Raw genomic sequence first — 14,049 nt, forward strand, 5'->3', positions numbered from 1 at the left:
TAGGATGTTGTCTTACCACCTTCTTTAGCACTGAGCTGTCTTTCTAATGATGTGACTATCTCACTTCCACTTCTGCAGATTCCCAAATTCAATCAAATCAACACCACAGACCTGCGATTCTGATCCACTCTATCAGATTTGGTTATTGGACAAACCATAAAGCCTGTTTTTGCTAGTAGCAGTATTGAGGCAGCTCCTTCCTACCTCCATCTGTGACAACCCACCTGTGACAGAAAGTTGTATATTCCAGTCTGGCTCATTCCAGACTCTCCCACTTGCAAACTCAATACCTTTTCTGCCAAATTGCTTTCACTGAACTGTAGTCCCATGACAAAAAAACCCCTGTAATATTATTAAGCTTTTAGAGTACTGAAAACAAAGAAAAATACCATCAGCAGTTGAAGCTACAGTAATGCAAAATAACTGCAATGCTAATAAACAAGCAGCCCTTCCCCTCAAGCACAAATCTCTTCTAGCAGCAAAATTAAGTGTATCACACATCCTTTCTAGGCCAGAATCTAGCAACATGTTTTGTTAGAGTCTGCAGGAGCTTTTCTTCCCATCTCCTCTGATTGGACATGGCCAATGCCTACCTTTTAGCAGTTTCTTCCTAATACGCTATCATACTCTAAAAACGACAAAACAAGAATAATTTTAATATCACTTTTTCCAATTAATTTATCAAGGCTGAATGAATTCCCTGCAGCCAAAATGTAATAAAACACAACCAAAGTTGAGAACCAGTGTCCTTAGAATAAAGGTTAACTCAACTGTAACAGTCATCTTTTCCAACCTTAACGATTCTGTGATTCTATAAGAGGCCAAACTTTACAAAGTGGCCAAGAAGATGGATTTCAAAAAAGCACCGTTCATTACAGTTTTGTTGGTTTCTTTTGCTGCTGCATCAAAAAGCAGCGTACAAGACAACTGTCTTTTGAGCAGCATCAGATAAATAATCTTCACTGTTCCCTGTTTCCAGCCACTACCAGAATACAGCTTTTGACTGACTGAAACAAACCCATCTTTTCCTTGGAACGCAGCAACCAACAAAAGGATACAAAGAAGAAAGACCTGCGGATGTCGTCTAGGTGGAGTTGTCGAAACTGAGTTATATCAGTAGCATAGGCGAAGTTGAAAACAGCAAGCTGGAAAGACAGCAGAAGAAATCAATACCTAACATAACAGATGTACTCTGACAGACCCACCATATTTTTACAGAAATGAATGAGAAATAAGCCTAATTCCCTAGCAGTTGTTATTAAAGTGCTATTATGATGAGGACTGCAACCTTTCTTTTTCTTTTTTTTTTTTTTTTTCTTATTATGCTTTAATGAATCTGCCAGAAAGACTCTACAAATGAGGTGATCAAATGAACAGTGAAGCTTCCTCTGCTATCTACACTAAAAAAAAAAGAACTTATATGCCTTAGATTTATCATATTTTTCCATCACAAATATTCTTCCTCCTACACACAAACACTTAACACTGCTCACATGAGCGTGTGAAAAAAGACCCACAGAAATAAAAGACCACAATTATTCTTAGTTGACTTATGCTGCGAATGAGAACACTGAAATATTCTCCATCTCCTTTAGTTTTCATCACAATAACACTTGACCTAAAGAGAACTCTCTTCAAAGTTTTAGAAGCCAGTGGACTCCTTTTCATTGCAGAAAATAAAAATAAAAATAATATAAAATAAAACAACATACTTTCAATACTGTCAACTTCTTAATTAAAATTAAACTCGCATCAGAAAGCTGAGTTGGATTCTCAAGCACAAGATTTACTTTGTCTGAGTATTAACAGGCACTTGATAGATTCTTTTTCTAATCTAAAAGTGGGGGGCAGGAATGAGCATTATCGTTTGTTTCACTTGGAACAAAAAGACATACAGATAGCAACAATGTAAACACTAATTACAGATCACTTCCATTCTTTTCATTTGCATTTCATAGTATCATAGTATCGTGCGAGTTGGAAGGGACCTTAGAGATCATCGAGTCCAACTCCCGGGATTCGAGCCCTCTAGTGTAGCAGAGCGGCAGTTTTACCCCTTGCGCCACAAGGGGGATTCGAACCCGGGCCCTCTGGTGTTGCAAGTGGCGGTTGTAACACCATGCACCACACATTTGATTAATGAAGTGTTCATCACTGTTCTAGTCTTCTATGCAATACGCTGCTTTAATAGAATTTTATTTAAAAAGAAAAACAAATAGAAGATCAGAACACCATCAGGTTGGTAAGCAACACAGATTCTGATTCTTAGCACTTCAGACACTAGAAAACATCCACAAGTAAAATAAGTATACATAGTAAAAATGAAAAGCAATTCCCATTCTCATTTCTGATATCCAGCCTTAAACTGGTAAATTCCATACTCTCTCAAGCTTTAAAATCATCTCCCCCTGTGGCAGAAACAAAATCAGAGCATTTGTGAGATCTGCTCTGGTGACGGTGACTGCTTTGGCATGAAAGATGCGTACCACCACTTTAACAAGCTTGTCTGGCCATTCCTGGGCGTTATTACCCAGATTCTCCGTGAGCATCACCAAAGAGGGCACACCTGGGAGAAACAGGGAAGAACCATGCTGCGTATTTGCCTGGCTCTGAGCACACAGACAGCTCTGTAATGGGTACTTTTGCTCTAACCAAACTGATGGCATTGCCAAAGCTTGCTAAAAGCCTTGACCTAATTTAAAAGCAGCAGTGTAAGCAGCATGGGCTTTGAAAATAGCTTCAAAAATGTTAGGGTTAGAAGAAATTGCATTGACATCTATTACAGAACTCTTTTTCCAGGCAAATCAAAGAATGTATGAGTTCCTATTTAGTCTCCAGTTCTTTGCCTGTCTAATCAAAAACAAAGCACCTTTCTTGAAGAAAGAAAGTGGCAGAACAAAGTCAGACAAGATTTCTTGCACTTCCTGTGGCTCATTTCAGAAATAAAATACTTCTTTTCAGTCTCTTACATGGACACTCACTACTGCCATCAGAATAAAGAAAGTACAGTGACACTGTACTTGATCTGAAAAGTTACTGGACCTTACTCTGAATTAGCATTACACTCAAAGAAGAGAGCTTTGTATTTGGCAGAACATACTGCTAAGTCAAAATGATTTCCTGCATTCCTAGAAATAGCTCTGATGTGAAACATCTTCTACAAGGTCACATTCCCATTTCATGAGACAGCTGTTACTGGTATCTCCCAAGCTCCAAAGTAGAAAATGCAAAGTCTTGCTCTGTGAAAGTCACTCAGAACATTTATTGTACCTAAAGGAAAAAGAAGATGCTTCTTATAATTTAAACTGATATAACTATCTGAGGCTGTTACCTTTGGTTTGAGTGAAAGACCATAATGCTGCAATGCTTCTTGTTCCATCTGTATCCACGCCAACATCAAACCAGAGAGCACCAGTGGAAACAGAGCTTCATATCTGATTAGCAATATAATAATCATAGGAAGGGAAGTCACTAACAATCATTTAACATCAAATACCATCACATTTATTTTATCATTCTTTACCCATACATCTTCATACATGGAAACCACAACAGCACTCTCCCTGCCACCATTTCTGAGGAGCACCCGCATCTGGTTGGTGAAGTTTAAAGCCACACAGCAATAAAATTGTACAAGTAGGACAGGCAGAATGCTGCAGCTTTGCTCAGTTGTATTTTGCATCCATTTCTTTATCTGATTGTTGCCATTAGCAACAATTGGCTGATTTCCCACTGGTATGATTAATAAAATCGATGCAAATAAAATTAAAAAGAAACAGGAGAAAAAGTCACACCCAGCACTTGTTTTCTTCAAAACGGAAAGCACTGCAGTAAGACTTACTGATAACTGGGAAGGTTCAGACCAACATAGGATCTAGGAAGTGTGTCTCTTTAGGATCTCATCAAACAACCTCATTGTGGTGATTTCAATTCAGCAGTCAGGAGAAAGGCAGTCACGTGATTAAAAAACCATCCCATTTTATTGAACTCAAACGCCTTCTTTATTTCCTCTGTATCAATCTATTCTAACGCCAACATCCATTCCAACAGCAGTGTTAAGTTAAACTCTAATCAAGGCAGCTCAGCCATTCTAGCAGATAGACTTCCTGTGTCAGAGGGGTATTGCTAGCTTCTACAACAAGCCAGCATAGCAAACTATGAACGTATTTATCTGAGAAATGATTTATCTGAGCAATTAAAACACTCTGATAACTTGGAGGTATAGACTTTTGTCAGATAAAACTTGCTTTTCCCCTCCTTTTATGTTCCAGTTGCACTTCACAGAGCTTATCATTATTTTCTTTCAAGATAAAATAATAAAACCCAGAGAGGCTGTGACAGCAACACTGACAAGACTACTGATTTGTCTAAAATTTAAGAAAAAATATCATATTTAATTTTGGTATAGTCTCTATAACACAATTCCCTGTTAGTGTAGTTGCAAAGTGCTTTCAAACTGGAACAAAAGATTTGGGGCTTTTCTGTTTTAATTATAAAAAATGACAGGCAATTAAGAAACGTGAAAATAACGATGCTTGGGTTGTCAACAGCAAAAGTACCCGCAAGCCTCACAGTTGTCTATGCTTACCTGCAAACTGAATGTCTTCAACTGAGTGAGTGACAACTTATCAGCAGCTATGCTCTGCAGCTAGCTTCAATACATCTACCAAGCTACAACTAGATAGGTGCTGGAATATTAACAGAGCACTGGGGAGATAAATGCAGAACCTGGATTTTGTTGTGATTTTTCTTCCTTTTTTTTAAAATAATTTTCTGAATTTGTTGGTCTGTATGAACACTGTAGGAAAGCACCAGAGAGCAGTCAGCATTTAAGTGGTTTGGTGCAGGGCCATGACATAAAAAGGGAGGTTGCCACTGTCACAAAGAATGACACTCATTCTTTATCCATCAGCCAGGAGAGGTTAAGAAAGTCAAGTGCAAGAGTGTGTGTTGTCAGAAGATTAGGATCACACTCTTGATGGTGAACTGGTAGGAAGGTGGGAGATAAAAACAAGAACAGTGCTTGATCAGAAATGAGCATAGCTACAAGAGGCAGCTATTGCAAAATATCGGCTGTAAGATATTTTATTCCACTTAATTTCCCAGCGTAATTAAGTCTGGAGGACAAATGAGAGGGGCGGTGAAAGGGATGGTTCCCATGTTCCTTACTAGTTGTGCTTTTAAGAGCTACTGAGTGGGCAAAAAGTCGGTTAGCTGACATGGAGCTTTCTTTGCTTAAAGCTCTGGATGGCTGTCTTTTGCCCCAGAGAAGAGCAAGCTCTGTTCTTTCTGGGAGCTTAGCACCCTTTGGAAAAAAATTACCTCCATGACTTTCCACACTTCCCTTATTTTAAGGTTACCTGTTTCCCATCACATCTCCTTTACTTTTTTCACTTCTTTTCTTTCTGAATAGAAAAGCATGTACTAAAACAACGGAAGATGTAAACCAAAACGGATTTTCTTATTTTAGTGCACGACTGTTTGAATATGCATCCCTTCAGTCTCCGTTTGGTCTAGCTGAAAGGAATGTCAACAAAACAGAGAGCTTATAATAAATACAAAGAGAACTGCGGAAGTTCCCCTGAAATAATCTTCAGGGAACCGAAAAAAAAAGTAAACAGCGAGACTTAAAGCTGGAAGCAAGTATCACATCTTTAACAGGAATACTCATGAGATTCGGCAGACAATTTCACATTTCGCTCCCGATTTTCATATGCAACAACAAAGGAAAAAGAGTAAGAAATACCCTGTGCTGAGGAGCAGGTAGGTGGCCATCAGTGAAAGCAGTATGCTGAATAGTCGCTGGAAGAGCAACGTGGGACTCAGTAATGGCAGTGCAGAGGAAGATGCTGCAATAAAGGACGAACTGTCAGTCAATGCATGCAGAATATTTCCTCCTCAGTAACAAGATGACATTCCTCAAATCTTGACAGCTTTATGTACAAAAATTCTATATGGGTCATACACGCCCTACTTATTTTGAAAAGTTACTTTTGCTGAAGAAAGACCAAACTTTGGCTTTTTTTTCTTTTTTCATTAGCCCTTCCCCAGGGCCTCATGGGAGGTGAGGAAAACAGAAAAGTGCTCACTCTCTTCCAGTAGCTTGTTTTCAAAGAGGAAGAAAAGTAGAGAAAAAGTATCCAGGTGCCTGAAGTCGGGAATGAAAGAAGGAAAAGAACTGCTCTGATTTGGCCATTTTAAACCTGGTAGGCTTCTCGATCTTCAGAAATCTCTCTCTCTCTCTTATTTTACTTATTAGACTCAATTTCAATTAGATTGTATTATATTGTGTTATCTTGTATTCCAACATCATAGTTAGTAAAATAAGTTCTCCTCTTTAGATCGTTGCCGCTTCTCTGTTTGCCTCCTTGAGCCCAGCTCCCATCTCCCTACCCCTTTTCCCTTTTTCCCTTCCCATTTGTCAGGGGCCAGGGGGCCCACGGGCCTACTGCCACCCCCGTCACAGACACAGACTGATCTAGATAACTCCATGACAAATATGCTTATAAAGGAGTGGACAAATAACATTGGTGTCATTCTTCATTGTGGCAAGGTCCGCTCACTATCCAATAACACTCAAAGGTAACTTCAGCATTAAGTCATGATTACTTATTTGATTAAGGAACAGAAATGAAACTATAATATACAGCATGTACATCTGTTTTGCTGTGCTTATTGTCACAGTATCTATGTAGCATATCTTTGAAACAGTAATGAGGCAGTTTCTGCAACCTTCATTTCATCTCCTGGCTTTTAGCCTTGGCCACTGCTACAATAACAAGATAAGGGACTTCATCTCAACAGTGCTTCAGCCTTCTAGCATCACTTATAGCTTTCTGTGCTTACTGAAGGCACAGCTAAAGGAGGAACTCCAGGGACACTAACTGCAAGCCAGAGCAGCTGGAAAGAAATTTCAGTGTGGCAACTAGCTCCTGTGAATGATGCTCAGTGCATCACTCTCTGTATACAATCACAGATGAAAACAGATGTGTGTGTGGCAGATTAGCCTTTCCAACTCTGATATGACACATGAAATATTAACCGTCAAAAGACTTGCACATTTCTGGCTGACCTACAAAGTCTCAGTGCACGTTCCTTGTAGGATTATAATGTGACATTCCTCAAAACTTGGCTAGTTGCTATGGTATGCCGATGAAAACTTCAAAACATAACATACGTTGATTTAGAATGCTAAAAGGAAAGTTCTGAAGAACATGGAAGTGGCTGGACTCACTCTGTGCCTCCTGGGTTTACCTCTGTATGTTTGTGGTTACCATACAGGAACTGCAACAACCACACAGCCTAACAGCTGAAGCCAGCAGGTTCTTTTTTCAGGCTTGCAGGCACACACCCATGAGTAATTTGCCCGATTCCTCCCAAACCGGTCTTTCTTTCTAATTTTAATTTAGGCTTAGAATTATTATTATTATTATTTATTAATATGGTAGGCTTCATATTCATCAGAATGGATGAAGAGGGGATGACTATTTGTTGGAGAACCTCAGAAGTATCTAGCTTAGCATTATCATGAATAAATTCTAATAACTATATTTCTGGTTGTATAAATAGAGAAGAGCAAAGCTTAAGAAGGACAGTACTGATCTTCCACAAGTAAGCAAAGAGATGAAAAGACATTTGACCGTTTATAGAGTCACCAATACTGGAAAAGCTACAGTAGATCTTGGTACCTTAGTTCTTATTATGTCACATTTATGGTGGATGCTAATGACAAGCCAGATGCCTGTTGTGGTTATGACAAGGAATCTCTCTTCACTAGGAGTATTGAGGACAATCCATTGGATGCCCTAGGCTTTTTACCTGCTTAGTTCTGTGTTTAATTATGTAAAGCACCTTCAACAAATGCATAAGGCTCCTACCTTGAATATCATATCCATTTGAAAAGATTACTTCCAGCCTGAAAAATTTTGCTAAAATATTCAATACCAGCGTGACAGCAAACAGGGTACATAGTTTACTTCTTTATAGCTTCATTTTTGTCATAGAAACAACAGCACCAGAAAAGAGAATTTCTGACATAATTTTTCCTTAACGCTTTAGACTTCTCTGACTTCCCAAATAATCTCATAGATAAAAAACACATTTCTTTCACTGTCACACATAAAAGAACAATAACCTTTACCCTCAATTCCTGCTACAGTAAGCCAAGCAGGACATCACTGATTTCATTGACTTTAAAACTGCAAGGAATTCATCCATACAGAGACAAGCACTTTGCTTAGTAGGCTACAATGGAAAGGGTGATGGAAAGTAAACCACATTATGAAGAGTATTCTCCCCACACACAGTGATCACAGTTGTATCAGTCTTGAACTTGTTTGCTCAAACAGAAGTAAGACTTCTCGAACTGATAGGATTTGATTAAGTTACAGCTATGCCACCAGTACAGGAGTACACACAATATACAAAATGTGCAGCAACTAGAGAACAGGAGTCACAATTCTTCCATTAAGCTACATCTAAATTATAGGTCCTGACTTCTAGAAAATTACTGCTTCCAAACGTTAAAGAGTTTTTGGTCTAAAACAAGTCCTACATTTCGGATCAGACAGGGATAAATGCTGCCTAACATTTGCTAATGGAGCCATACGGAAATTATTTACAGTTGAAATACCAAATTAATTACTTTATTCCATAACCCCGGTGATAATTACATTTGCTCTGTTTAATGATCCTACAATTTTAATTTAAGAGCAGTGAAAAATCCAGACTTGATTTTTTTTCTTTAATAATTAGCTTCTAACAGATATCAAACATATACTAATTTTACTAGTTCAGAAGCGATTTCTAAGTCAGCTCTGAAAAGCACATCCTGTAACCCAAGGATCTCTGCTGTCAGCTGCACCTGTAACTTCTTACTGAAATACAGCAACATTCTTTTCCTCACATCCCCATGTTTTAACTGGCTTGTTTGTAGAAACAAGGACAAGAAACTTCAGATCACTCTTACATGGCTTCAACTAAAGCAAAAAGGACGTATTACTATAACCCTAAAAAGGATATTCAAAACAAAAGATAAAGCTACCTGTAAACTCAGTTGTTAGTATTTTATTATAACCTTAAAAAGGAGTAATATTTTAGAAAACTTCTCAAAGCATTTATGAGAAAAAACTTCACTTACTAAACATATTATCAAACTTTAAGAAGTCAAGCGACAAAATATGTGGAACCATAAGATGTTGATACTAAAGAGTCAGTGCTCCTCAACACAACCCTTAACTCTAAAAAATAACAGAAAACAAGTTTGGGAAGCAAGATGCTTACCTAGAGTCATCCAACTGATAATCTGATTGAATACAGGCAATCCTTGCTTGTTTTTAAGACTGTTATGAGTACTGCTCACAACATACGTTGAAAGTGCAATACTGAACATCTAGAAAGAAGGAAATCAAAGAAACATGTAAATAGTGTGGAAATTTCTGCCATTCCATATTGAATATGTAAATATGCTTTCAAGTTGCATAAACACCCCATCTGAATCAACAGAAGAACAGGAACCCTGAGAAAGACTCTGATGTGAAAGTTAAGTATTTCTACCTTTTTCTATCCACAGGTTTTTATTGAAATAAGTGCAACTGTGATAAAAGGAACCAAACAAAAAGCTGAACAGATGAAGCAGGCAAAGGTCCTTGATTGGCAGCCACAAAGAAGCAGCACAACTTCAGGCTTCAATGCAAGATCAGGTACAGGGTGAAGGGTAAGCATAGTTAAAGCTTTGCACAGGCAAAACACAGTTCTTGGGAGAACAGATAACAGCAGCACAAACTGGAGGTGTAGTTCAGAGGACAAAGAAGCTGCAACCTTAGCAAACTGTTCAGATGAAATAGTCTGAGCCACCACAAGCAGAAACCTCCACTTTGGAGAAGCAGTAAGATGGAAGGGTTTTTGTTTTGGGCTAATTCAGGAGATGTCAACCAGTCATCAAGTATGAGCCAAAAAAACAAAGGGGGGAGGGAAATTACCCCATTTTCCTAAGTAGACAATTATTCAAGAAAATGTTTGAGCCAAGAATTCAGTTATTGTTATTTGTTCACAACTTCATAATTTCCCTGAAAGGCAAATGAAGCATACACAGCACTTTGCAAATGTGCTTTAAAATGACACTCTAAAAAGCAACCACACTATGTTCACTGCCTTCACTTTTTACCATACGAATAGCTGCCATTTCTCATCCAGACACACTGACACCTAGCGGTACCCCGCCCAGAGGACACGCTGAGCAGTCGGGATGCTTTTTCAGCTCAATTTCAAAGGTGCTCAGCATCTGCTGGTTCTGCTTAATTTCAGGGCTCAAGAATACATAAGTTCTATTTTTGTCCGACATTAATAAACTAGATCAAAGTAGTATGCCTCCAAAAGCTCAGGGAATTGGCCCATTTAGATTTCTGATGCTTATTTGGGATCTCTGCTGTATTGTGGCCATATCTCTCTCCCCTTTGATATATCTTTTCAACTTCTTTTAGTGTCATGAGTTCTGGTAATCCCCGACTATATCCTAGTCACTGGTGAAGCCATTTTGCACTTGCAGTCATCACCGATAGTATAACTCATGCCTTTTAAGATCCATGATGATGATCAGAGCATGTCAGTAAACTCCATTTACTTCTGCTAGCTCTATGCCAGCACCCTGGCATCTGTTTCAGAGACTTCCATGTTCACAGTTTAACTAACATTCAAACTGCTCTCAGTCTTCAATGACATCTCCAAGGTTGTGGAGCAGTATGGAAGCTGGATGTGTAAGCAGAGATCTCCAGCTAAGAACCTGTCTTCTTTGCCCCTTTACACCTCCTTTGAAGTTCAGAGATTATTCTTGAACAGCTTAAGGGCTGGCTTCTGAGAAATGGTCACCTGTAGATATCAGCTAGAAAGAGGAAATCGAGGGGGACATCAGCACCTCTTTGCCAGCAATTATCCAAAACACCACACATAACAGCAACCCATTGAAAGAACAGTATAAGAACCAGAATAATCTGTTACACAACTTATGTTCTCTAAATCTATAGTTTGGGCATGGATTCCTACTGTGGCTTTAAGTAATTTAGAAGAGAAAATTAATCAGCTGCCACCTTGGACCTACATGACTTACATGTCTCCTAAATTTGGTCCAGAATAAATCAGCCAGTGGTAACAGCAGTGTTTTCAGTAGTGCAACAAAAACTGGACATCAACTGTGAAACTGCTGGCAAAGAGATAAACTCCAGCAAAAAAAACTTAAGTCACATGGTAAATTCTTCAGCAGTCCAGCTTATGGATTATAAAAAAAACTCAATTTTCACCACTCCCGAAGCCATCTCTAGGATTGAAGTGGCACTGACCAAAAACCAACACTCTCCTTGCCACAGCAAAGAAAATTCAGAAGCAAAACGTTACTCCTGCTTTAATATTAAAAGCAAACCTGAAAATCTCTTGGCAATTTTCAGAAAAAGAAGGAAGTAATTAGTATCTTCTGCCTCAAGCAAACAGTGACATATATCAAAACTGCAAATTTATGTCTAAACATAACTGAAGATTTTGAAACTGAAAGGCAAATGTAATCATAATTAAGTTAGTTAAGCCTGTGTATTTACTTTCTTATTTATACCCTTGCATTGACATAAACTTTTTAATCATGATGTTCGGTTGTCTGGGGCAACTTGTTTCAGTAAGGCTAAGAAAATGTACGAAATCTGTAATCTCTAGGTACAAAGGACAGTTAACTACTAAGTTGCTTGTAAGTGGACACTCAAATCCATACAGGTATGCAGTTCATATTCATTTGCCAAGTTGTATGTTCTGTCCCACCAGTGGAGAAACCAACACAAATGTACACAGTTCAGGACTGGATCTGAGGGATTTATCTGCACTGGGGAGGAGTTACTTATATTTCTTCTTGACAAAAGGAGAGCAATTAATGTAATGGAACAGACTTTGTTCTTTACCAGATATAGTATCTTCACTACTGGCTAGTTTTCAGAAAAGGAAGCTCACTTGGGCAAGAAAGGAGAAAGTTGTCTTCTGAAGACAAAAAGAGCCTTCATAAGCACATCAAAAAGCTTAGGTAATGCTGTGCTTCTCTCTGCCTCTGACTGAGATACAAAGAGAACTGAAAAGGGAAACATCTTTAGTCAGATGCAATTATAAATTAACTCGTGTAGAATGACTCTGGCAAATGGAAAGAACTACTTGAGTCTTTGGAAAATATTATTTGAAAATGCATTTCATCTTAAATGAGTAGATACAAAAATTTGAGATGAGGTGAAATGATTCAAAAGTCTATTCTTGCACACAGACACTACCAAAGCAAAAGCTTTGATAAAAGACAAGTCAGGGGATCCTGATAAGAGAAGTTAGGCCAGATCAGAGCAGGTTTTTTTGGCTGAACTTAGAAGAAAAGCTAGAACCATCAGCTATTCCTTCTGCATTGTTGACCCTACAAAAAGGGGTTAGCAAAGTTGCTAAGGAAATCCCAAGGCATACCGTAATGATTACATGTAAGGAAAGGATGCTCTGTTTTTCCTCCTCCTTCGGTCAGCGACTGAAAGGAGAAAAGCTCACAAGGAAGCAGCAGCACTGTAGCAAATTAAACTACCCTTTCAGTCTCTAAACTGAGAGATATCAAACAACCTATCTTATTTTTCTGTGTAAGTAGTAACAACGTATCAGAGGAAAGCATAATTTGCAGTGACAGCCTCCAACAAATAGATATGTGGGTAACATGTAAATTATCCTTTAGCAACCTCTCGTCAGATGCAAAGCAGGAACCTGATCATGTTTATGAATATCAGTGCCCCAGTCACCATCTGTCTTTGTAAAATAGGTATGTATTATCTGATGAGATGATGCCATGAGTTCAAAATTCTCCAAACTGAATATTTTCTTCACTCCGCTCCCTCTGAAAACTCCAACTCAAAAGAAAAACTAAAGGGAAAGCAAAAGAATTATGTTGTCTAGAAAAAAAACACCAGTCTTCTGACAAACATTTTCCTTTTGCATTCCTAACAATTCAGAGCAATCACAAACGTTTTAATGGTAAAACAAGATCTTAACTGATCAACATCCAACATCCATAATGTCTCTATAATGTTCTTCTCTCTCTTGGAGTCCAAAATGCTCTTTCTTCCCAATCATTTTTTCATCCAGAGTGAATGAGGAATCCCCTTTTCACTCCTAAGAAAGCTTTTGAAATAAAAACCTAATAAAGACTAGTAACTAGATGTCACTATTGTAAAAATAGCCCCTGATTAAGGAGAAATTTGAACTTTACGATCGTCTTGTAGGTTGGGAGAAAAAGGAAGATGTTTCTCCCTGAACAAGCAGGCAAAATGTTGTCATCTAATTAAGTATCTTAGGGCTTGCAGAACTTTCTGTCCCTGAAGCTGGCTCAAAAAGCATCTGGGATTACTCTCTACTACAGATCTACTTCTACCTCTCTACTTATGAGTTTCTCCACAGAGTCACCCTGCTGAGATGCTGTAGCAGTTATGTAGTGGGTTGACACTGGCTGGCTGCCGGATGCCCACCTAGTGGAACTCTCACTCCCTCATCCAGTATCAGTTGTTGCCAAGCTTTCCATTGAGAAGAGTCCACTGCTGTGTATGTATTTACTGGAAATACATGGGATGGGAACTGGTAACTCTTTTCCAAGGAAAGCTCAAAAAGTTAAGAGAAACCACCATCATGTTATAAATGTGTGGGCACTCAAGTAAAGGCATTTTAAAACTTCAATTATTCATGTCTCTCCTCCTCTTAACCAACCTGAATTCTATTTCTAAAAAAAAACCCCACAAATATAATGAATGTTTTGCTTAACAAAATGGGTAATTCCAAGATATAAGTAATAGTCAATAAAGCTTTTAAGAAACATTACTAATCCCAAAATAAAAACATCTTGTAGCAAGTTGTTTGTTTTTTTTTAAATGAAAATAGCAGACATGCAAAGCATTATTATAATCTTAAAAGCCCTCTAGAACTTAATTAGCAGCTGCTGTGAGAAGATCTAACTGTTTCATGAAGTTGCCAAGAAAAATGCCATCTTCCATCTGAAAGAAGATT

The 14,049-nt window shown here is 38.3% G+C and overlaps 1 protein-coding gene across 3 annotated transcripts in view; it reads right to left on the reverse strand.

The window, feature by feature from the left end:
• PIGN (phosphatidylinositol glycan anchor biosynthesis class N) overlaps window positions 1-14,049 on the reverse strand; it is a 100,043-nt gene that overhangs the window by 15,777 nt on the left and 70,217 nt on the right. For all 3 annotated transcript variants that reach the window (XM_072327790.1, XM_072327791.1, XM_072327792.1), the window contains exons 20-23: window positions 9,283-9,391; window positions 5,747-5,849; window positions 3,332-3,434; window positions 1,059-1,145 (exon numbers count right to left, since the gene is read on the reverse strand). In XM_072327790.1, coding sequence (XP_072183891.1) covers window positions 1,059-1,145; window positions 3,332-3,434; window positions 5,747-5,849; window positions 9,283-9,391 — 402 coding nt within the window. The remainder of the gene's footprint in view (window positions 1-1,058; window positions 1,146-3,331; window positions 3,435-5,746; window positions 5,850-9,282; window positions 9,392-14,049) is intronic.

The sequence above is a fragment of the Excalfactoria chinensis genome, chromosome 2, assembly GCF_039878825.1.
Source record: "Excalfactoria chinensis isolate bCotChi1 chromosome 2, bCotChi1.hap2, whole genome shotgun sequence".
Taxonomy (NCBI): Eukaryota; Metazoa; Chordata; class Aves; order Galliformes; family Phasianidae; genus Excalfactoria; species Excalfactoria chinensis.